This window comes from Anguilla rostrata, chromosome 3 (genome assembly GCF_018555375.3).
Source record: "Anguilla rostrata isolate EN2019 chromosome 3, ASM1855537v3, whole genome shotgun sequence".
In the NCBI taxonomy this organism is placed as follows: Eukaryota; Metazoa; Chordata; class Actinopteri; order Anguilliformes; family Anguillidae; genus Anguilla; species Anguilla rostrata.
This window is the reverse complement of record NC_057935.1, coordinates 72,319,076-72,342,367: the sequence shown is the minus strand read 5'-3', so window position 1 is coordinate 72,342,367 and position 23,292 is coordinate 72,319,076. Positions and strand designations below refer to the sequence as shown.

The following is a 23,292-nucleotide window of genomic DNA, read 5'->3' as shown; positions in this document are numbered from 1 at the left end:
GGAATAACTGGTAAAATTCACACACCTCGGAGGACATCATAATGGTTTATTATTAATATTATTATTATTATTGCTGTTGTACCTTTAAATTGTTTTCATTAAAAATAGTATTCCTTTAATCTGAATCATAATAAGAAAACCCCTTTTAGATTACAAGACATTCACACTTTTTGTAGCCTAGTGATCGATTTAGGTAAGCAGTGAGTAGCAACTGCAAATTGAAGCTTGGCAGCTGTCAGGGTGACGAGATGAATGTGTAATAGCCTACATGGTTGATCATTAAACATCTAAAAGAGGTTGTGAATGTTACGAGTAGATTTGTTTTTTACGAACTGTGCTTTAACAGTTTGATGAGTGTGGTAAGCGGACTGTCTTGACCCTTGCGTAGGCTAACGCAATACACCTACCCGATTTCATAATGGTGCTTGAGTGAGGAACACGTGAAAAATCACCCCGTTCTAACTGCTGTTTCCAATAGGTCGGGACTAGCCGAAATCAGATTGGCAAAGAGACCGCAATTAGAAACTATGAAATTATACCCTACTTCCGCTAAATGCCATAGGCTAATTGAGAGAGTAGCGGGTCTGCTGTTCCTCGAAGCCTCTGCGACGTTTGTGGGTTAAAGTTAGGGCGGGGACACAGCTCAACAGAGCCCCGGAACATGAACTAAATATGGGCATGCGCTGACCTGGTGGGCCTCCCATCGATATATGCAGATTCAGGGCTGTCTGTGCTAGGAAGCTGAATGTAGGCTATACTTCTGGGGCCATAGTTTAGCCTACAGCTTCACAAATGTTGTGGATACATGAATTCCACGGTTGCATCGAATGATTAAGTTACTGTGTAGGAACATCGTTTCTGTGCCGTTTTTACTTCCTTGTTTATTTTCTTTAAACGACCGTTTGATGCGGTTCGCTTTTTTCTGGAATCCAAAGCCGTATGACGTCCTAATAGCCTACATTTTTGCGAGTTTTTTGGGCTGATCAAAAATGGAGGTCTTCGATGGGGCTGACCGTGGAGAGAATGTTTTAGACTTGTCTCGCCTGAATCTGGACAGTTTGAGTTTGGATAATATAAGCGAAGAGAGAAGGAAAGACACCAAGCAGCTGTACTTGACTTACAACCGACTGACAGTGTTGCCGGAGCATGTCTGTCTGTTCGCGAACCTTGAGTTTATAGATATCAGCAATAATGGACTCTCGGTTATATGTGAAGAAATGGCTAGGTTGAACAAGCTAAAAACGCTCCTAGCGAAGAACAATCGTCTGGACGAGTTTTCGCTACCCAAGGATTTCGGTTCCATGCAAATCGAAGTGTTAAATTTAAGTGGAAACAGATTTGAGGAGCTGCCGACCCAGTGTCTGAAATTGCAGCGACTGAAGTCCCTTTCGGTTGGGGGAAACAGACTCAAAGCAATCCCGGCAGAAATAGAAGATTTAACAAGGTATGAGAGTGCATACGAAAACAGAAAAGCCGTTGCATTTTACAGCGAAATCATATTGTGAATTTAGAGCAACGTTAGCTGGCTAGACAACCGGTCTAAATTAGTTAGCATATCGAAGGTAGAATCCATTTATTAGATAAGAGGGTGGCGTTGTTTCCAGGGTAGCTATGATGGATTTATTTATTGATATAGGTGTATAATAACAATTGCATTCAGTAATTTGGCCTCTGCCGTGCACAGTCCAAACGCACATTTTATAACACTTTGCGATTTAACCTGCATTTCCATGGTTACACTTAATGTGGTTTAGCGAATGTCAGCTACTTGCCTCTGGAAATGGATCGGCTTTGAACGGGACATCAACTCCAAATTCTGTTGACACTTAGGAATTTGAACCTCCCGTTATTAATACAGATTGGTAGGGACTTACTACTTTAGGGCATGAAACTATTTTCGTAGTAAACCACTTTCAGGAATTGGTTTATTACCCCGGTTGACCTCGATCACTGCGCGAAAGTGGTGTTTTGGAAGACTACTGCAGACAACAATATGTGGTCTAAAATTGCGCCTGCTTCCCCAAGCCGGCTACCTAGCTAACTGTTAGGTCTGATATTTTCATACAGTAACATTAGCCTACGAACGGCTCTGCTAGCGTTATACAGGCTATGTTCATAACTTTCGAATTATATGACGCCGCTCACGTTGTTCAGACAGTAAGTCAAAGTTAAAACGAGGCTGGAAGAGGCACGCGACTCAACCGTCTTAACGGTGTGCCGGTGGGATGACCGCCGGCGGCAGTGTTACAAAAGCAGACCGGAGGACTCCGTGGGTTACAGTTATGTAACGAGACTGCCCTGAGGCGAGCGGGCCTCCTCGTGCCGAGTTGCGCACAAGTGCACCCGTCCCTAGACTGGCTGGGATGCCTGGATCTTTTGTCTTAACGGGTTGAATGCAGCTCGTGGAAGTTCCATGTGTGGTGTAGCTCCTTCTTAAGTGCAAGATCTGTAGCTGCTTTAAACCTTCTGCTCCCTTCTGTTGTGAAAATGCATTGACGTTTGCATATTGATGGCCTACAAATGGTAGTTTAAGAAGGTTATCAGTTTTTTTTAAAGAAGTGGCTCAGTTAGACTTGCCAAGAGCAACAGAATGGTGAAATCCTGTCAGTGTTTTAGACTATGGCATGCATCATTCATCTGGTCATCCTCTCTAATCTTGGCTTTCCTCTGTGGCCTGGACTTTTGTGCATGCGCAGTGAGATGCTTCTTCAGGGCAAGGTCTGTCCGTCTTCTCCTGGTGTTGGACGAGTTGTTTCGAGGTGATTGAGATCTTTACAGTTTCGTGTGACTCTGTGCAAACCCGTTAGCGTTATACTGACACACTTATTTCACTGACGGTGGCTGCCGCCTTCATGGAAATTTGCACAGAGGCTGTAAAAAAGCTGACAGACCTGGCAGACTTGTCACATTCTGTGCAGTTTATTAATGAAGCACTTTTGGTCGAAATGTAACCTTATTTTCCTTTCTCCTACGGGATGTGAAGTTTGTAGATAGATAGGTTGTTTTTTAGATACACGGCCAAGGCCAGTGGAATGTGTTTTCGGTACAGTGTGTTATGTTGTACTCTGCAGCACAATGCACAACAGCAGACAATCCACATATTAGCACGACGCAATGCCACTTTCTCAGTGGAGCAACATGGACAACAGTGAACATGGCTGTGAACCCCTTAGAACACTGCACTGTTCTTCTAAGCAGGGACTGTAGCCAAGACAACTCTTCATTAACTCTGTGATTGCTTAACTTTTAGGTTTCCAGACTGAAATGTCATTTAGCCAGTGAGTTGGGTATCTTTGCTTTTCATTGCACCACCTCTGTTGTCCCCACACAACTTTAAACTCTGTTCTGGTTTGAAACATTGCAGAGATTTTAGCTAAAATGAATGAATTGAAGCAGCCTGCCTTGCTTGAATGTTATCTTTGCTTGTCTTTGGGAGAAGGGCTGTTTTGTTTTAGTTCCTTGTTCTTTTTATCAGTTGTTTTTCCACACTCTGCTTGAGTGGTGCTGCTGCATGTCATGGTGACCTACATAAAAAATAAAAAAAAATCAAGATTGAAATATGTTGCCTTGTCTTTCCACCCAAAGAAAAGCAAAGCAAGTGACACTGTTTACCGTCTGTGTTCACTCTTGTTTACAGAGCTGTTTTTCGCCAAGTTGTTAGCCCAGCTCCCTTATTTGTGAGTGGTTTTGAGGGGGTTCAGGAGCTAGCTCACCCACTCCAACCTAGCATGGACAAGAGGGTGGTGTCCAGTCTCAGAGTCGTGGGGGTTGGAGATCTCAGCAGGCCATTAAGTGGAGGTTTTCTTTGTGTGAAGGTGCTCCATTTCTGAGGAAATAGCTCAAAAGGTGCCTTTCACTGAAAGGTGCTCATCCTTGTCCCTGGTCCTTCCCCAAAACCCCCCCATACACCCCCCCCCCCCCCCCCCTTCCCGAGGCCCTTTCATAGATCTGTTTCAGAATGGGGAAAGCCTTTCAGCTCAACGACGGGCTCGTTGGGGTAACCATGGTTACGGCCGAAGAGAAGCGAGCGGTGTGCTTTAATTGGCTCGCTGTCCCGGTCCGGGTGGAGGTCGGTAAACCCCGGCCCTCAGTCCGCAGGGGGAAGGGTCTCCTCTGGGCCCGCAGCTTAATCTGCACCTTCCCCCTGTTGGAAGGTTTCCTCGTGGAGTCGTAGTTCGGTCCGGGTCTAGATTCTCGTCCTGGCTTTTCTTATCCGGGACAAAGTTGCGTGCTCTTACTGGCAGCTGAGTTATATAAGCCTGGTGCACAGCGGCAGCCCACGTTTGTCAGGCTCCTCAGAGTGAATAAGTGATAAGGGGGTCAATGGGGACGTCTGCCTGCGTTTCCCTGGCAGGTGACCATTGCTCACCTGAGGGGAGTGGTGTGTTCGCGCTGCGGGACGTGTAGCTTGGCCCGCAGTACCTGTGGAGTTCCGAGGCACAGCTGTGTCGAGAAGTAGGCTTGATTAGGTCTTTTTTTGTTGTTGTTTTTAAAGCGCTGTAGTCTTAATAATTATCAGTAGCGTTTACATCGAGGGCAGTTTTTGCGGTCTCTACAAAACAGGAACAGAGAAAGTGCTCAAGCTTGGGGATTTTCTTTTCTATTAAAAACAAAGAGCTCTAAAGATCAGCCCTGAGTCAGCAGCCCTGGAAAGTTGCAGGGGATTTTTGGCTGAAATATCGTATTGCATCATGTCATGCTCTTTCTTACTACAAGTCCCATGCTGCCCTGCTGTACTCAAACAGGAACTATGGTATTATTTGAATTAGTCAGGGTGATCTTTAGGCATGGTGTCTGTCTGTCTGGGGTGAATCAGCGGAGCTGTATGGTGGTACGGTCTGTACGGTATTATCGAACAGAGTTACCTCACTGTTTTCTCAATGCCTTAGAGGCCCTGTTAGCCCAGGATTTTGTCCCCCCCCCCGCCCCCTGCCCTGGGGGATAGTGTGTCCGCAGCACAGATACAGGCCTGTGCGTGATGCATTGGGATCGGATGAGTCAGATGTACTGCAGATGGAATGTTCGATTGTCAATGTGATTTGCGTTAAATTTGTGTCTCAGTTTGGAAGTTGCACGTTGAAACAACGTGCCACAAGAACAGGAGCTGCCACCTGCGTGTGCAGAACCTGCCGTAAGAGAAACATCCAACTCAACGCAGTATCAGCTGTTATATCTATTTACCTGAATGCAGTCCTGAAGAGGAAAGCGGGCTCCTCCATCTGCGACAGGCTAGAGGGCAGAATTCGCGGAATTTGTGGCCTGGGTGCCTCTGCAGGAGCCGCCACTCTGCTCTGAACACTGTGCTGAACGCCACACGGCTGGTTGCTCTGAACGCTGTGCTGAACACCACACGGCTGGTTGCTTGAACTCTGAGCCACAGGCTGTTTCTCTGAATGCGTCTGAACAGCAACGGCTGGCCTACCTGCTGACGCCACAGGCTGGTTGCTGAACTGTCGCGTTACACGGCTGGTGCTCTGCATGGACGCCACTGCTGTTGCTCTGAACACTGTGCTGAACGCCACACGGCTGGTTGCTCTGAACACTGTGCTGAACGCCACACGGCTGGTTGCTCTGAGCACAGAGCGCTACGTTATGTCCCAGCATGCTCGCTGCTTCACTGTCGGTTAACGTCTCATTGGCACATCCTGCCTGTCGAAGCGGTTTCACACTTGCTTATTGCTGCATTATTTGATTTTTGCCCTTGGAGAGAGCTGCGGCGTGTGCAGATTTTTGTTGTTGTTGCTCACCTGTTAATTTTTTTCTGACTTGTTCTTGGTCGGGGTCGCAGAAAGGCTTTAGTCTATCCCAGCATGCAGTGGGTGAAAGGCAGGAACGCACCCTGGACAGGTCGCCAATTCATTGCAGGGCACACAGACCATTTATTCGCACGTTCGCACGGTACCTGCAGGCAGCTTAGTGTCTCCAGTAACCTAACCTGCATGTCTACCCAGATGAAGCCCATATAGACACAGGGAGAACATGCAAACTCCACACACAAAGGCCCTTGGTCGGGATTCAAACTCAGGACCTTGCTGTGAGGTGACAGTGCTACCCTCTGCACCACCATGCTGCCCAGGTAGTTGATTTTTATGGTGAAAATGAAAACTCAGCCACGCCCCTGGTGGCGAGAGTGAGTAAAGCAGGTTTATTGTTTACATTTAATTTCTGGTGCTTTTAGAAGTGCTGTACCCACAGCTGGGTACAGTCACGTGGATATGCTGCTTTATTGGCTTCAGGGTCTTGTCATGGTGTATTATGGTCTGTACTGAATGGTGTTTCTCTCCCTCTGTCTTTCTCTCCCTCTCTCCCCCTCTTCCCCCCTCCCCCCTCTCAGTCTGGAGCTGCTGTATCTTGGTGGTAACCTCATCAGCGACATCCCCCCCGAGCTGGCCAACCTGCCGTTCCTCTCCTACCTGGTTCTGTGTGACAACCGCATCCAGAGTGTTCCGCCCAGCTCGCAGGTGAGGCCTGTCTCGTGTTCTCCCCTGTCTCCTCCACCTCTCCCCACCTGCTTCGCCCCTCCCCTCTCCAGTCTGAGCTCTGCCCTCTGCTGGGTCCTCATCACGCTCCCCCCTGGCCAACCTGCCGTTCCTCTCCTACCTGGTTCTGTGTGACAACCGCATCCAGAGTGTTCCGCCCCAGCTCGCCAGGTGAGCCTCGTTCTCCTGCTCCCACACCTGCCCCTCCACCTGCTCCCACACCTGCTCTGCCCCTCCACCTGCTCCCACACCTGCTCTGCCCCTCCTCCTGCTCCCATACCTGCTCCTCCTCCTTCTCCCATACCTGCCCCTCCACCTGCTCCCACACCTGCTCTGCTCCTCCTCCTGCTCCCACACCCCTACTCCCACACCTGCTCCTGCTGTCCTCGCTGTGCAGTACACATGGTCATGCTTTATGTAGTGTTTTATAATATGCATTGTGTAATACATCACACTCTTTCCTTAGATAACATTTCACCCATTTACTCAGTAGGGTATTTACTGGAGGAATTCAGGTTAACAGTGGGTACATTGATCAAGGGTACAACAGCTGTGACCTGCTTGTGATTTAAACCTGCAACCTCAGAGTTACGAGTCAAGATCCCTAACCATTACACTACAGGCACTAAACTACACACACTACACATACTACACTCACAACACATAACACACACACACAGCTGAATTAGCTCACATCCTGTAAATCCCCCCGTGTTTGGTCATCAGGGCTTCAGCTGCTCAGACTCCCTGCTTCTGTCCCCTCAGGCTCTACTCCCTGCGCTCCCTGAGCCTCCACAACAACCTGCTCACCTACCTGCCTCGCGAGATCCTCAGCCTGGTGCACCGTCGCAAGGAGCTCAGTCTCGCGGCGCAACCCCTGTGCTGGTGGGTTCTGTGCAGGACATGACCTCACAGCCACCCCTTGCGCTGCTGGAATGCTGGCCGGACGTCCATCAGTCCGAACCTGCGTTGCTGCTGGACCTGCGCTGCGCATCTGGCTGCAGAATCCCACAATCTGAGCGGATCCGTGTTGTGTGTATATGCTGTGATGTGTGTTAATGCCTGTGCTGTCTGTTAATCGCCTATCGTGATAATGTGTTTCGTGATATGTGTGGTGTATAATGCGTGTGATGTGTGTATAAATGTGTGTTGTGTATAAATGCGTGTGGTGCGTGTATAAATGCATGTGTTGCGTGTATAGTTGCGTGTATAAATGCGTGTGGTGCGTGTATAAATGCGTGTATAAATGCGTGTGGTGCGTGTATAAATGGGTGTGATGCGTGTATAAATGCGTGTGATGTGTGTATAAATGCGTGTGATGCGTGTATAAATGCGTGTGATGCGTGTATAAATGCGTGTGATGCGTGTATAAATGGGTGTGATGCGTGTATAAATGTGTGTGGCGTATGTATAAATGCGTTGTTGCGTGTGGTGTGTGTGGATAATGCGTCGTGTATGGTGTGTGGTATAAATGCGTGTGGCGTATGTATAAATGCGTGTGATGCATGTATAAATGCGTGTGTTGCGTGTGGTGTGTGTATAAATGCGTGCGATGTGTGTATAAATGCGTGTGGCGTATGTATAAATGCGTGTGTTGCGTGTGGTGTGTGTATAAATGAGTGTGTTGCATGTATAAATGCGTGTGGTGTGTGTATAAATGCGTGTGATGTGTGTATAAATGCGTGTGGCGTGTGTATAAATGCGTGTGGTGTGTGTATAAATGCGTGTATAAATGCGTGTGTTGCGTGTATAAATGCGTGTGTTGCGTGTATAAATGCGTGTGTTGCGTGTATAAATGCGTGTGTTGCGTGTATAAATGCGTGTGTTGCGCGTGGTGTGTGTATAAATGCGTGTGTTGCGTGTATAAATGCGTGTATAAATGCGTGTGTTGCGTGTATAAATGCGTGTGTTGTATGTGTTGCGTGTATAAATGCGTGTGTTGCGTGTATAAATGCGTGTGGTGCGTGTATAAATGCGTGTGGTGCGTGTATAAATGCGTGTGTTGCGTGTATAAATGAGTGTATAAATGCGTGTGATGTGTGTATAAATGCGTGTGTTGCGTGTGATGCGTGTATAAATGCGTGTGATGTGTGTATAAATGCGTGTGTTGCGTGTGATGCGTGTATAAATGCGTGTGATGTGTGTATAAATGCGTGTGATGCGTGTATAAATGCGTGTGTTGCGTGTATAAATGCGTGTGTTGCGTGTATAAATGCGTGTGGTGCGTGTATAAATGCGTGTGGTGCGTGTATAAATGCGTGTGGTGCGTGTATAAATGCGTGTGTTGCGTGTATAAATGAGTGTATAAATGCGTGTGGTGCGTGTATAAATGCGTGTGTTGCGTGTATAAATGCGTGTGATGCGTGTATAAATGCGTGTGGTGCGAGTATAAATGCGTGTGGTGCGTGTATAAATGCGTGTGTTGCGTGTATAAATGCGTGTGTTGCGTGTATAAATGCGTGTGTTGCGTGTGTTGTGTGTATAAATGCGTGTGATGCGTGTATAAATGCGTGTGATGCGTGTATAAATGCATGTGGTGTGTGTATAAATGCGTGTCCTCTCTCCGCAGGCGTGTACTTTGACTCGTGCGTGCGGCACATCAAGTTTGTGGACTTCTGCGGGAAGTACCGGCTCCCGCTCATGCACTACCTGTGTTCCCCAGAATGCACCTCTCCCTGCAGCTCCAACCCGCAGAGCGACGCCGACTCGGAGGACGAGAACAGCGTGCCCGCCGACCGGCTGCAGAGGGTGCTGCTGGGATAGGAAAGAGGCGGGGCCTCAAACCATCCAATCACGTCAGAGTCTGTGTATCTCTTGGGGCTGATAACACTAACTTTCTAATGAGCTGTATTAATTCATAGTGCAAACACAGATCTATTACTGCCAAGGGGGGGTTCTTTTTTGTTTTTTTTAAATGAAATATTTTTTTTTTGTTTTTCTAATACAATCAGATTATTTATTGCATTAAAAAAAAAAACTAGCATCTGGTAGAGTAGCGTAAGATCTTAAAGCTCAGGGTAAGGTGGGGAGTAGAGCTGTTCGCAGGACAGTGTGATCGAGGCACTGCCTGGCCTCCCCACTGTCACTGTGTCCAACACCTTACACAAAGTATGGAGGGATATGAAAAGAACAAATATATATTAGTGCCTTATTATAATAATAATATATTAGCCCCGGGGGGACCTGTATATGCTGGCTCCACTCAGGTTCCTCGCCTAAATGAAGTTTCAGACGTGGCATTTTTTTTATTTATTTCCTTTGCCGGAGCCTTAAAAAGTGTGACTCCACACATGCTGGCTGTTTTAGGCATTTCTGTCCGAACCACTGTGTGTTTACTGAAGTACTTCCCCATTGAAGGGTGAAAGGTCCAGAGTCCTCGTGTGATCTGAACCTGCTGAAGCCCGAGTCCCTAAACACTACATTACCCAGAACCACACTCTACATTCTTTTTCCTTTGCAAGCTTTTTTTTTTTTTTTTTTAAGAGCCAGTAATAAGAGGTAAAATTTCCCTGTTTTGCAATGCCTGCATATTCACTGAATGGCAAAAATGTTTTGCCGCAAGGTTAAGCTGTGATTGGGTGTAATCCAGGCGTCAAATTTATAAAAATGTATAATTTCTGTTAAAGTTTTTGTTTTTTTAAACATTAGCCTGACTATTTTTGGCAACTGCTGTGGACAGAATGCTTCTGTTGCTTTTGAGCCAGTTTGACTTTGTTCTAAAGGTCCGTTAGTATTTGAGTTGTGAGACCCCCCAGCAGGGCCTGCTGGGGAAGTTACTCTTTAACTACCCCACTTCTGTACAGGCTCTGAGCCTACTCACACATCACAGTACAGAGGTCACCTGTCTGTGCCCTAACGTCCTGTTGTTGTTTTGGATTCCCCTCCCCTCCCCCCTTATGTGAATAAGAGAAATCCTTTCTCTTACTTTCATCGCCCATGTCCAGGGATTTCATGATGCGTCCGTCTTGCAGAGACGCCCCAGCTCAGACTCGGGGTCGTTTCTCACTTCCTGTTCCACACGCACTCCAGACTGAAGAGCACCTGACTGTAGAGGTGAAGATGGGATAGTCAGGTATCATTAACCCTTTAAGGGGCGGGGCTACAAAGAGCTGTCAATCGCTGACTTGTTTGAACCTATTACAAGAGTTTCCTCTCTACAGCAGTTCAGAATCACAGTCATTGAGCCGCTGACCGCATTAAGGCAGCCATCCCTATTGAGCCGCTGACCGTAATTAAGGCAGCCATACCTATTTTTGGATTAATGAGACCTCGTTCTCCCGTTACCACCTGACTGTTTTTTCCTTTGTTTTTGTGTTGGGGGGTGGGTTGGGTTGGGTTGGGAGGGGGGCACTGTGGGGTGTTGTGGGGTATGCTGGAGAGTGGTGGTGGGGGGCCTGGACATTTTTGGTACAGTGCCAGCTGAAGTGCTTTCTGAAGTGAATTTCTGCCCTGTCGTCGTACCTTGACGTGACCATAGCGGTGATGTAACGGTGAGCGGGAGCTGCTCGTGGCTCACCCTAATAAGCCGCTGTTCTGGTGCATGGATGGGCCCCACATTGTGGTACTGAATCCAGACTGTGCCAGTGCTAACTGGCTGGCGTCCCTGCAGGGAAGCGCACGATTGGCTGTACCTTATCGCACACCAGCGACCCCTGCTGGTCAGTCAGGCTCCCGCATGTGTTTGTCTGTTGAGATGCACATGAATAGTCTTCCTCTGACCCACATCTGTGCAAACCCCCAAACTGTTTAAGGAGAAGTGGCAGCTGCAAAAAGGGAAGAAGGAATTAAAAGAATTAAAGATGCTGAAAACAAGAAAAAATGACACAAAAGACATTTTGTACCTTGGCCTTCCTAGACTGCCACTTTAGGGTTTTAGCACTTTTTATGAATTTAATAATTTTGTATTCACAAAAATACAATTATGCAAATTGTTGTAACAATTTTTTGCCTTTAAACAAACCCTACTTTTTTATCACTACTAGAATAGATATTTATGCTAATATGTCAAAAAAATTTACAATGCAGCTATGCTTATAAACAGTATTGTCTGCAAACATCTCATGAAATGTTTCACTAAACATGCACTTTTTCCATTAATATAGACTGTAAAGAATATATTATCCCCAATAAAGTGTTAAGAATGAACAAAAGCATGTGTGGTTGCTTTAAATGGTGTACTGAAGCCTGTAATTGATTTGTACTATTTCCTAAACAGTAACATCCACTGCTTTCACACAGATCCAAAAGCTAACCCAATGGTTGTAGCATAAAAGTAGATCTACTATTTAAATAATAATCAGATATTCATACAAAAATGTTTTAAAAACGTATCCAATTCTGCGTGTTTTTCATCCCCCCATGAACTCCAGCTGATTTCACTAATTAATTCTACCACCGTGCAGAAGCATTGTGCTAATTAGCAAATCCAGGAAATTTTAACAAAATACTGGAGAGGAGTTCTACTTTCTGAACCTGGGTTTTCCACTTCTGCTGGCATGTTCACCCTTGTGTCTGAAACTAATGCTTGTTCGTTGTTTAAATATCAATAGCTTAAATTGCTCACAAACCACCCCTGCATGGAAGCACCATATCTAAGTGTTTCTACCTTTTTGGTCAGTACTTGGAAGTAAATGGCTAGTTTCATGATAATGGGTGAATTTATGTACTGGTTTTGGACAGAAAAATAGTTGTTTACAGCAACACAGAGGCAGTGTGATCATCACGGTCATTTCACGCTCTTGGGACCCGGTGAAAGCAAACCAGGGACCACATTCAGTCCTGACCCGCGTCGCTGGCCTGGAGCCACGCTTTGAGAGCCATTTCCCCGTTCGTGCTGAGCGGTGTTGAAATTGCAGGTCACCGGGTTTGTGTCTCTGTTCGGTCACGTGCGGATGTTTCTGCTTAAGGCCAGTGACTCAGTGATTGAGGAGATAACCGGGCCAGTGGTGAGTCAGCGCTTGGCTGTTTTGGTTTGTACCGCGGGAATCACTGTGGGCATGTGGTAAGAACAAGACGTTGTTTTTTCGGCTCTTTAAACCTGACTTCTATAAAAGCGGTAAAATGAACGTGCCGGTTATCTTCCCTGTGCTGTCTCATGAGCTGAATCATCAGGTCACGCAGATGTGTGTGTCATTCGAGAGTTACTTTAAAATATTCTTATTTGCTCCCCCCCCCCCCCTTCCCACCCCAAACACTGATCTAAACGCGTAAATATTTAGTTTTTTATATTAAAAAATTAAAAAAGTTTTTTTTTTTTTTTTAATGTAGGCCATGACCCCCCCCCCCCTCCACCACCAGAAGCAGGACCTTAGCCCTGCATTGGTGGGTATCTGGTGGGTGTTTTTTTGTTTTTGAGTGCTGAGTTTGTGTCTGACGCATTAGCATGTGAACGTGATTATATTACGCTGTGCGAATACTAAGCAGCCTCTCTTTCGCCTCTCCACAAAAGCCCTCGTTTAGTTCCCTTCATGGCAGTGTTTTTGTGTGTTGCTGTTTTGTTTTACATCTTTTAAGCCCCAGCTCCCCCGAACTCCCCCCTCCCCGCTTCTCCTAGTGGAAAAAAAACTCCTTAAAAACAACCCTGACAGGCCGCACTTCTCCTTTCCTCTCGTCCCTTCCACTCTCTCTTTCGCTCACGCGCACTGGTTCTCTCTGCCCCTGGTGACCCCGGCTCTCTGTTTATTCGCCCGCTTGCTCGACAGCAGTGTGCTGGCGGCTCTTCATCGCTCCGGCCTGTCCCAGTCGGACCCGCGGCGGCGGCAGAGTGAAGTTCGGGGAAAATAAAAGGGGTTTTTTTTGTCGTTTTTTTTGTTTACTGTGTCTAGCTTGCCGGTTATTCACTCTTCCCAGTTCACAGTCCCGGCTGAATGAGAACTCCAGTCAGTCCGTCAGACAGTCTGTGCTGCACACACACAAACACACGTGTGTACACATGAGCATGTTCTCCATTACCTGGACAGTGACACACACACAAAACATCGTTTTATGCTGACTTGAGCGATGAATCTCCCACTTTCATATAAAAACTTGGACAAATGGGGCCCTCACATGCTGGATCTGAAAGAAGATACTGATAAGGCTGTAGAAAGCCTTAATACAGACACAATAACAATACAGGTAGAGCAGAACACAGAAACACACTGAGACAGGTAGGGAAGGATGTAGGAACACACCCGAGACCGGTAGAGCAGAACACAGAAACGCACTGAGACAGGTACGGAAGGATGTAGGAACACACCTGAGACCGGTAGAGCAGAACACATGAACACATCTGAGACAGGTAGAGAAGGATGTAGGAACACACCTGAGACAGGTAGAGCAGAACACAGGAACACACCTGAGACAGGTAGAGTAGGAGGATGCAATTGACAGGAAAAGCAGAACACAGTTACTGGCTTCAACATGACAATGGACTAATTATCTACTACAGCAGGGTTTCCCAACCTGGTTCCTGACGATCTACCAGCCTGTAAATTTTCATTTAATTGTTAATTTGGCACATCTGATTCTACTAATTAGCAGGTCAGTGAGATCTCTAGCTGTTGAAGGAGGTGTGCTTTTGTTAGGTTGAAAACATAAACGATGGTAGATCTCCAGGAACTGGGTTGGACTGCCCTGTATTACAGACTATTGCTTAACCATCCGACTCTAATGGTATGTCAGTGTTCGTTTTCATAAAATTTGACTGGGACTGAATGTTTGGCCTGTAAATCTGTAAAAGCTCCCTAAAAAATGGTGGTCAGGTCTAGTTCCAGGATCTATCCTCACGGTTGTGTCAAAGTTTGTGATTTTCCTGTTGTTCAGGCCCGTGTGTCAGGTAGCTCACGCTGCAGACGGCGGGAGAAGGAATGCTAGCATGGTTAGCGCCACACGCGCTCCTCAGCTTGGGTTCCCGAGTGACAGCAGCACTCAGGTGTGTGTGGGTCAGGTTACACTCGCCCCGCTGTGCAGGTGGGGGGGAGGGGGGGGGGGGGCTGTCAGATGTGGAACCTGAGGCAGGCAGGTGAAGATGCCGCTGCAGAGCCGGACCGTGCCGAGCCCAACGGCCAGCGGACGCCGTCTGCCCGGGAGAGCGAGAACCCCGCCAGCGGAACACGGAACCCATTCAAACGGAATTCCTGGAGAACATTCTGTTCAGGGGACAATTTAAACGAGGAATCTTTACAGGTGGGACCAAACGGACCCTGGAGGACTTCTCGGGCACAGAGGGGAAGATTATTGTGGTTTTGAAGCTGAAGAAATGCACCTCGTCCAAGGCACGGTGAAGTATTACTTTAACCTAATCCTATGCATGGGGGGGGGGGGGTCAGGCAGGCAGGCAGGGGTGACATCTTCAGGTCTCTGAAGCTTGGTATTATGCTCCTATTTATTTAGTGTTTTTCATAAAAGGTTCTGATGCACCTGACAAGGCAAGACTATTAATTTGTATTGTATTATTAGTAGGACGGAGTGTGGCACAGTGGGTAAGGAACTGCGCTTGTAACCGAAAGGTCGCAGGTTCGAATCCCGGGTAAGGACACTGCCGTTGTACCCTTGAGCAAGGTACTTAACCTGCATTGCTTCAGTATATATCCAGCTGTATAAATGGATACAATGTAAAGTGCTATGTAAAAAGTTGTGTAAGTCGCTCTGGATAAGAGCGTCTGCTAAATGCCTGTAATGTAATGTAGTGTGGCATGGCTGATGTTCCATACCCAGGAGTGATGGATCAGAATTTAGGCATTACATCAGTAATTAGTTAAATTTAACAGTTTAATTAGTGTAAATCCGTCTCACTCAGTTATAATTATAGGCGCTTCTCAAGAGAGGTCATTCCAAACTCTCAGCATAAGGCACGAATCAAAGAGAAAGGGTCATGAAATGATGGTAAAAAACCTTACTGCAGTGTTGTTAAATTTGTTCAGATAAAAAACATTGCTGCAGTAGTGCTGCACCTTTTTTTATTTTGGTCTATGCCGTATATTTAAAAATCAAACGCTAGAGTTCTTCTTTAAACCCAATAAATGCGAGATTGGGCCACCCTTAATGTGGCAGCTGCCGTGACTCTCACACAGCGATATCAGCGTTGGCCTTGGCCAGTTCGCCACTGAACTGCCGGCGAATCCCCTCAGGTGTAACTGACCTGGAGTTCAGGTGAATCCGCGGAAACGAGCTGTCACCATCGCGCTCCGCGGCAGGCGCTTCCGAAAACGCTCAGAGAGTGGCGGTCCTGCCAGTGCATCGCAGCTCGCAGTTCCTCCAAACCTGGGCGTGAGGAAATTACAGTTTCTGTCAGCGCTCAAAATGGCCACCCGAGCCTCCTGTGCATTATTTAAAGGATTGTACAGAGAGGATTGTTTTGCAAGGAAATGTTTGTTATATCACAAGAGCCTTTTCCGGGAGGGATGGCCTTTTATACCCCTATAAAGGTTGATCTGGACTGGATTATATGTGGCAGTGTAGTGTACAATATAGTGTGGTGTGATAGGGTATATTTCAGCTCATTGTGGTGTGGTATAGGCGATTGCACTGTCGTTTAGTGCACTGTACAATATTCTGCTTATAAATGAATAATCCTGTTTAACAACTGGCGTGTTGTGGGTGTCAGATGCTCCTTTAAGAAACTGACAGACAAAGAATCTCTGCAGACACGTGAGCTATTCTAAAAGGAAGGCGCGCGATCCAGGATTCAGAGTAGGACAGAGAGCGTTGGATAGGGTGGGAGGGGCGTGTGCGCTTTAGCCTGCCCTGAACATAACGGTCCATTTCTGTGGCTCAAAGGCTGTGGATTAGGCTAGGGAATGTGACTGAATAGGGCTTTTGACCAGCACTTCATTCGGGACCTAAAATGGATACTGTCGTCGCCAAGGATTTCGAATGGTTTTTTTTGTCGCCCTTGTTTCGACTACTTCTATTTACTTCAGCCCCAGTATGGATTGTACTGTAGTTCCAAGCAGGTTAACTCCGTCAACAAAGGTGATGCTGGCTCTGAGGCTCCAGACAGGACAGTTGTTGATAAGCTTCTGTGCATTTCGTAATTACAATGAATAAGCTCTCTCACTCTGCGCAAGTAACGACCAAAGGTCCCCCACACAACTCCAACGAGTTAAAAAAAAGAATAATAATAAGATAAGAAAAAAAAAAAACCAAAACAAAACCAAAAACAGCGCTTCTATAACGATAAAAAATTAAGCGGCTTGCAACTTGAGTCTGAGAGCATTGCAGCTGCTTCGAGACGAACTTGATCCTGGCCACGCGAGTGGAATTGATATCCATGTTAATAGAGTCGGCGAAACCAAACCGGGGTGGGGTCCAATTCAGAGCGTGGACGCAGAGTACGTGTGTGACAGACGATCTGGTCTTGTCTGCTTACATGAAAACACTGGCGTCGTGTCATCTCAGAGTCTAAGATGGTCAATATGCTCATGCGATACCACGTACCGTGTGTGCGCGCGCGCGCGTCTCTGGAGATTTCCCCTGGTAAACTTTGAAACGCAAACAACCCGGCAACATTGTTGATAGGGAACACTGACACCTGCTGTTCCTCTGACGTAATGAGCTCACCCAAGCGCAGCCACAGTCGAGGATGCACGTGCGTGTGTAGCTGGGAGAAGGCCACACATTTCTGTACTGGGCGAGTTGCTTGTTGATGTCTGTGTAACTTCAACTTCTTTCATTGTTTGTGTGTAAGGATTCAACAACATCAGCGAGTCTGAGGTAACGGAAAGCTAATAACGCAGTGTTAATTCGCGGTTACAGTGTTATTGCCTTTTAATCCTGAGTTGCAGAGTAAAGCGCAACCACGACCCACGACCCCTTCTCCTAGAGGCAAAACAGGGGGCATAACACCCTTGGTGAACGTTCCCCGTCATGGCTGAAATCCGATTCATTTATTGACAAAATTGACTACTTTTGTAGTTTACAAAATGTTACATATTTCATATTAGATTTGTGAATTTGCACATTACGTAATATCAAAGAAACCAATTTAAAAGGGGTCTTCTTGATGTCCATGGGCACCCCACGCCCCTCCCCTTGAAAAAACATCCATGCGCAAGGAAACACTCACAACTGCAAAGGCCGGAAATGTTTTTCTACGCTCTTTCTCTCTGGGCTTCAAATAGCCACGATGACCTTCGCACGGGATGGGGCTGCTGTCAAGCTGGAAATACACACTTTGAACGAGACGTCACAAAGGTCTGCCTTCCCCTCCAAGGGTTTGAGGAAGTCAGGCCTTCGGGAACTTGAAAGGATTCAACAGGTATTCGTGACAAAGTAGCCCAGAATACATCTGTATTCATATTCTGGTTTGAAATAGAAGCGCTTTCTCGGGCTTTCAAATCAGAACTTTCCCCGCCGCGCTCTTTGCTCCGTCCCGCCGGTAGCAGTGACGCTCCCTGTCCCCCCTCGACACTCACATCGTAAATAGTAAAAGGAAGGTGATTATAACAGGTTGTCGCCCCCGCTTTCAGTTAAAACGTGCGAAACATTTGCGCGTTTTTTTTTTTTTCAGCGGAACTGACATCAATGCGTCTGGTCTCCAAGGGATCCGAACTCACTTTTTGGAATCAAAATTTGTGGCGGTTGCTCACATTTTGAAAGGTTCTTATCGCGCTGGCGAAGTGGACACAGGCATGAAATACCAAACACATATTGCAAAGCATTACCTAACGTGCTTTGTGGATAGCCTAATGGAGCTGAATGATAAAACACGTGTATTTTTGTTTCCACCGGTGTCGGTCGATAATGGTTGTTTTTATGTTATTCATTCGTGCAACATACGCCCCTGTCATGCACCCCACCCTTCTCCCACGCACCACCCATCCCAGCTCCCCATGTGCTCAAACTGGTCACTATTTACCAAGTTATGACACGGCCATCGTCTCTCCTTCTCGGCAACAGCATCGTGTACCTCATCCATCCCCGAACCTTTGAACCCCTTATATCCACTATTTGACACGTGACATCAGTCCAAACCCACGACGGCCGTGGGTGTCTTGATACAGCACAATTGTCGCCTGTCAAATTTGCCACGAGGAATGAACGTTTGAAACACGCCCATTGCCCGCTCGAGGATGCAATTTAGTAGATATCATGTTACGTGGCTGCAAATGCCTGGCGAACTTGAATCTCATCAGTTAGGCTATGAATAATATATAAAGCAATATACCGTCTCAAATCCTTTAATTGATTTGCTTGTATCCCATTCAGAATCTACTTGGTTACATCATGTGCATTTTGGATATTGTAATTAGTGTAATTAGACTAAAATATGACTATAGCTCGCTCACGGCTGTCATTCACTGTGAGGATTGATTAGACTTTGAAATTCGCACGTTTCGTTTTCCTGTAACGCCCCGGTGGGTACCCCGATATATATGTCCCGAAATGAGGGTTATGTCCGCCCCTTTCCCGGTACACCCTACGCCCCGACCCAGCTTCCCAGCGAAGCTCTACCTATTAATTAGGACATGCCTCTCCCTCTCCCTCTCTTACACGAGCTCTCTATCGCGGAAACTTGGGTTCTGTGGAAATACTTTTTTATTTTTTTATTTTAAAACTCGAGTAGGCTTGAAAGATTTCACATTCTTATTGGTTTTGGAAAAAAAATGTCTTATCTCGCGGGATGAAATAAGCCGCTCTCACCGTGCGACCGGACCGAGGGGGGAGGAGATGATAAGCGAGGCACGAGGCGTTGTGTTTGGGTTTGTGGACTTGCAATGATGGAGAGAAGACGGCGGGAAAGCATCGGGATTATTCACGCGCGCCTCGACATCAGTCCCTCGGCATTCTTTCCATGCACTTTTCAAAGGTTCGTTTGCTTTTCTCCTGCTCCTCGTGCGGTTTTACTCAGTAACCGAACTCTGCAGATTCTCCTAAAGACTAAGGGGGATATTGAATATTGCTATTATAGTTTGCCTAGTTCTCTAAAACCTTAACATTAGATGGTAGACTACATTTAATATTCATAGTTATTTGTTTTTGTGTTTATTAAACATTCAAATAAAAGTACTAAACAAATGAAATTGCGTGCAGCGTCATACATTTTAACTAAATTTAAGACGATACAAAATCATCCATTACTTAATTAGTTTGTTTTATTCAACTCACTAATTTTGTTCAGATATATTGAATAACCAGAGTATTTTGTCAATATGCATGAACTCCAACAGTAGGCTACAATTAAAATAATGATACATTTTTTTTTACATCTATACTGAAGGAAAGATATGTTATATTGTACTTTATTAAATGAACAGAGTCCAGTGGTAATCCTCGCATTTTGCACTGTATACACGCAATTGAGCATAAAATCATTTTCAACTTGTACTGACCTCCACAGCATTGGGCCAGCGTAGGCTACCTTTCATTAAACCCGCGTTCCCAGAGGCAGGCGGCGCTGAGGGATTCGTGTGAAGGGGGCAAAGCAATAACTTGCATTCTTACACCGCGTCGGCTTATGTTCAGCGCTAAACGGATTACACCGGACAGGAATGTTTCGATATTATCCCTCAAACACAGGTCGCGCTTCGTCCGTTCCAAATGAACCCGGAGTGTTTCAGTTATTGTGATCTTCAAAAGCGATTGTTATGACAAGAAAAACATGGAACAATAGAAATAATAAACCAGTTTATTGCTTTATATAGACAAGTGACTTGTTTTATAAAGTACAATACACATATAGTAAAACAATGCCTTTAATGGACATTACAGAAGTAGGCCTATCTTCAAAATGAAACAACAGTCGCCAAGTTAACGGAAAAGGTAGCCTACATTTAAGATGTTTCCCCCCCGGTCACAGATATCTGAGGAATTAATATGAGGCAGTTTTATGACTCTTTGGAAGGGAAAATAGACACACCCAGTTGTTAGTGTACTGCATTGACGTCTGCGAGGCTCCGCCCAACAATGCACTAGAAAGAATAACGCCACGCATTGATGTATTTCAAACTGCATTGCTATAGATAAACAGTGAGGATAATCTTGTGGCTACAGTTGGTCAGTAGGCGACAGGCACAGCTTCTGATATTGTTCTGGAATTTTTGCGCAAAGTAGGCCTACAATATTAGGCCTTTACGAGTAGTTTCCTTGCGATTATACACAATGATATGGGTGCGATGATGTCTGATCGAAAGGCACAGCGTATGGAACATTTAAATAAACCGAGTGAGCATTGGTGGGTAAACAATACTTAATAAAAACCCAAAGACTTGTGGATGAAATGTGGACCTCAAAGAGCCGACAGGAGCTCAACGGCAAACCTGTTGCCTAGGCGAAACCTTCCTTTTGATGTTGTCTATAGGCCTATCTGACTGTGACGACTCTGAATAATGTCACAGACGCTCTCCAGAGTGGCGGCGCGTGCGCCGCGGAGCAACGGTCTGTGTTACTAAGTCAGGAATGTAGAAAATCATAATCAAGTAGAAAGGGAAAAGACCTCACATTGTTCTGAAATATGCAGAGGAAGCGCCGCGCTGAAGCGGCTGTTTTTGCAGGAAACCCGGAGCACGCAGCTTGAATCGGAAAGATGACGACGCGCCGCGAGGGACTGGGAGAGTACGGCAGACCGTTCCAAAACTCGTAAATAAACGAAGCGCGCGGCTGTCTAGTTAAAGCAATCAAATAAATACAAGTTTTAAAAACACCCTGATTGCCCCTAGGCTGGCAGATATGACAGTGATCCCAAGCCATTTTATTTTTACGATTTCATGTGATGCAGCTACCACACCTTTAACTCTTATCCAGAGCGACTTACACAACTTTTTACATGACATTTGTACTGCATTATATACATGTTAAACTCTTCTTCCGTTCTTTTTGTGCTACCCCACGACTCTCCTCATAATCCTCACAAAGCACTAAAGTCCTCAGGCACATTGGCCGACGGCTCAGTATTGTACAGAACTTGCGGACCACGGAGTACAAAATGAGCATTTGTTTCAGAGGTACATGTCCGTGTAAATGCCTCCAGAATCTAGAGGATATTGCAAGGGATAGACCTACGATAGCATTCAAAGTGCAGATGAGAACTGTAAAAATCCAGATAGTAGTGGGTATATTTATAGAAATAGACTGTGCTCTTATTATTGGCTACAGCTTTTTATTAATAAGTGGTGGGTTGATTCGATAATTCAGCAACTACGTTTTTAATTGATATTACTTTTAGGACGTTCTGTTAACAGCTCGTTTATGGCTTGCCTCAAAATAGTCACTAATTGGCAGTTCCTCTGTAATGACCCGCTGAACCTGTGGTGGCATTTTCCAGTGAAGGCTGAGCCTACCCAATATTTCTCTTTTTAAACTAAAGGACCGAAATATGAGCGTAATCCATTAGTATTACAAACTTACAATAATTAAATAATTACAATAATTAAATAATGAGGCAGTGGATGTTCAGTAATTGGATATAAGGATAAAAGTGAGTATACTGGACACATGGTATACAAATGGTTACATAACAGAGCCTTCCCAAAAATCCAACTGGTACCCATCCAAGGAGAAGTTAACAGTTTGATTAATCATGAAAAATGTTTTGTAATGTGACAGTCTGGAGTCAAGTATAACCCTTCGTGAAAATGTTACGTATAACCAGGGAGCTAAATTTCACTATACACAAAATATTTTCCAGATAAATAGCATCTCAGTCTAGATTCTCACACAAAGAACTTGAGTCCCCAGTCTCAAATGAAAATGAATACCAAGAAGGGGTAATTTTTTTTTAGCATTTATCAATTTGTTATAGAGAGGCCGTGTTATAAACCATGATGGATAAAAATGACCGTCATTCTTGTTTAAGGAGCTTTTATTGCGTCAATTACTCAGTGAGCCGAACCAAATCTGGACCCTTCACGTCATCTGATAGCTTCGTTTCCAGGTGTATATACATTGGGATGGCATGTATGCCCCATATTCGTATATACAATACATGTCCTCGCACATGCGCGCACACACATGCACGTATGTATCAGACATGCGCGCCCACACGGAATCATGACTAGCAGAATCATGGGAACACATGCACGTGAGGAGGCGCAAACCAGGCCTCGCGGCACGCGGGGCGCAAATGCAGCGGCGGCGGAATGTTTAGCGCGGTATATTTATTACCAATGCCAGAGAGATGCTCATAGTGAGCCTCCGCCGTTTGCGCTTCTTTTTTTAAGGACATGGGGGGTCGTAGAAAATACACGGGAGGAATTTCTGGCCAGTGCATTTGGAGTTCATTGCACAACGCAGACGTGCAGAAGCATAGATTGCATTCCATGCGCGGATCACAGACTGGGTCCATAAGCCCCTTCCCTCTACCTCAGGATTTTCGTGACACAGGCTGCAGGGGGTAAATACTTAAGATTGTTGCCATGACAAGGCCCCTTCCTCTCGCTCTCTCTCTCTCTCTTTTCTTTTGTCTTTTATGTCTATTTTTATTTTCCTCCGTCTGCACCAAACTTTTTGTCTGCTGTAACTTGATTATCCGTTGGATAGCAGTTCTCATGCGGTTAGCAAACGGACAGCTAAAAGCAGCGCGCGGACTCTGTTATGTAACCGTGTGTAAGCTGAACTACTGGCCATGTGCACACCAGCTCCCCCTTGTGGTCACATCACACCCACTGCGCTGGACCAGAAGCATGCCTCTATATTTAGGCCTGTGCTTACCTGCTGCTAGTTATGAGCAGAATAGCAAGTGTCAGGGTTAGAATATTGATCTGTGGTGTGGCTTAGCTCTGCATTGGATTTCTGATGAAGGAGGACATATTTGAAGGGAATGATTAGGCACTGAGTTATTGTTGCTTGAAGGAAATTCCCTGCGTGTGCAGACCCCAGAGAGCAGAAGCAGTTG

General features: G+C 45.9%; 1 protein-coding gene across 1 annotated transcript; it reads left to right on the top strand.

Annotated features, from left to right (window-relative positions):
• The first annotated feature begins 569 nt into the window (after positions 1-569).
• On the top strand, positions 570-10,776 carry lrrc58b (leucine rich repeat containing 58b). The gene is given in 7 exon segments (XM_064329693.1): positions 570-1,444; positions 6,335-6,452; positions 6,640-6,650; positions 7,245-7,359; positions 7,362-7,414; positions 7,416-7,498; positions 8,998-10,776. Coding segments are annotated over 7 exon segments (1,080 nt in total). The 5' UTR covers positions 570-989; the 3' UTR covers positions 9,243-10,776.
• Positions 10,777-23,292: the final 12,516 nt, after the last annotated feature.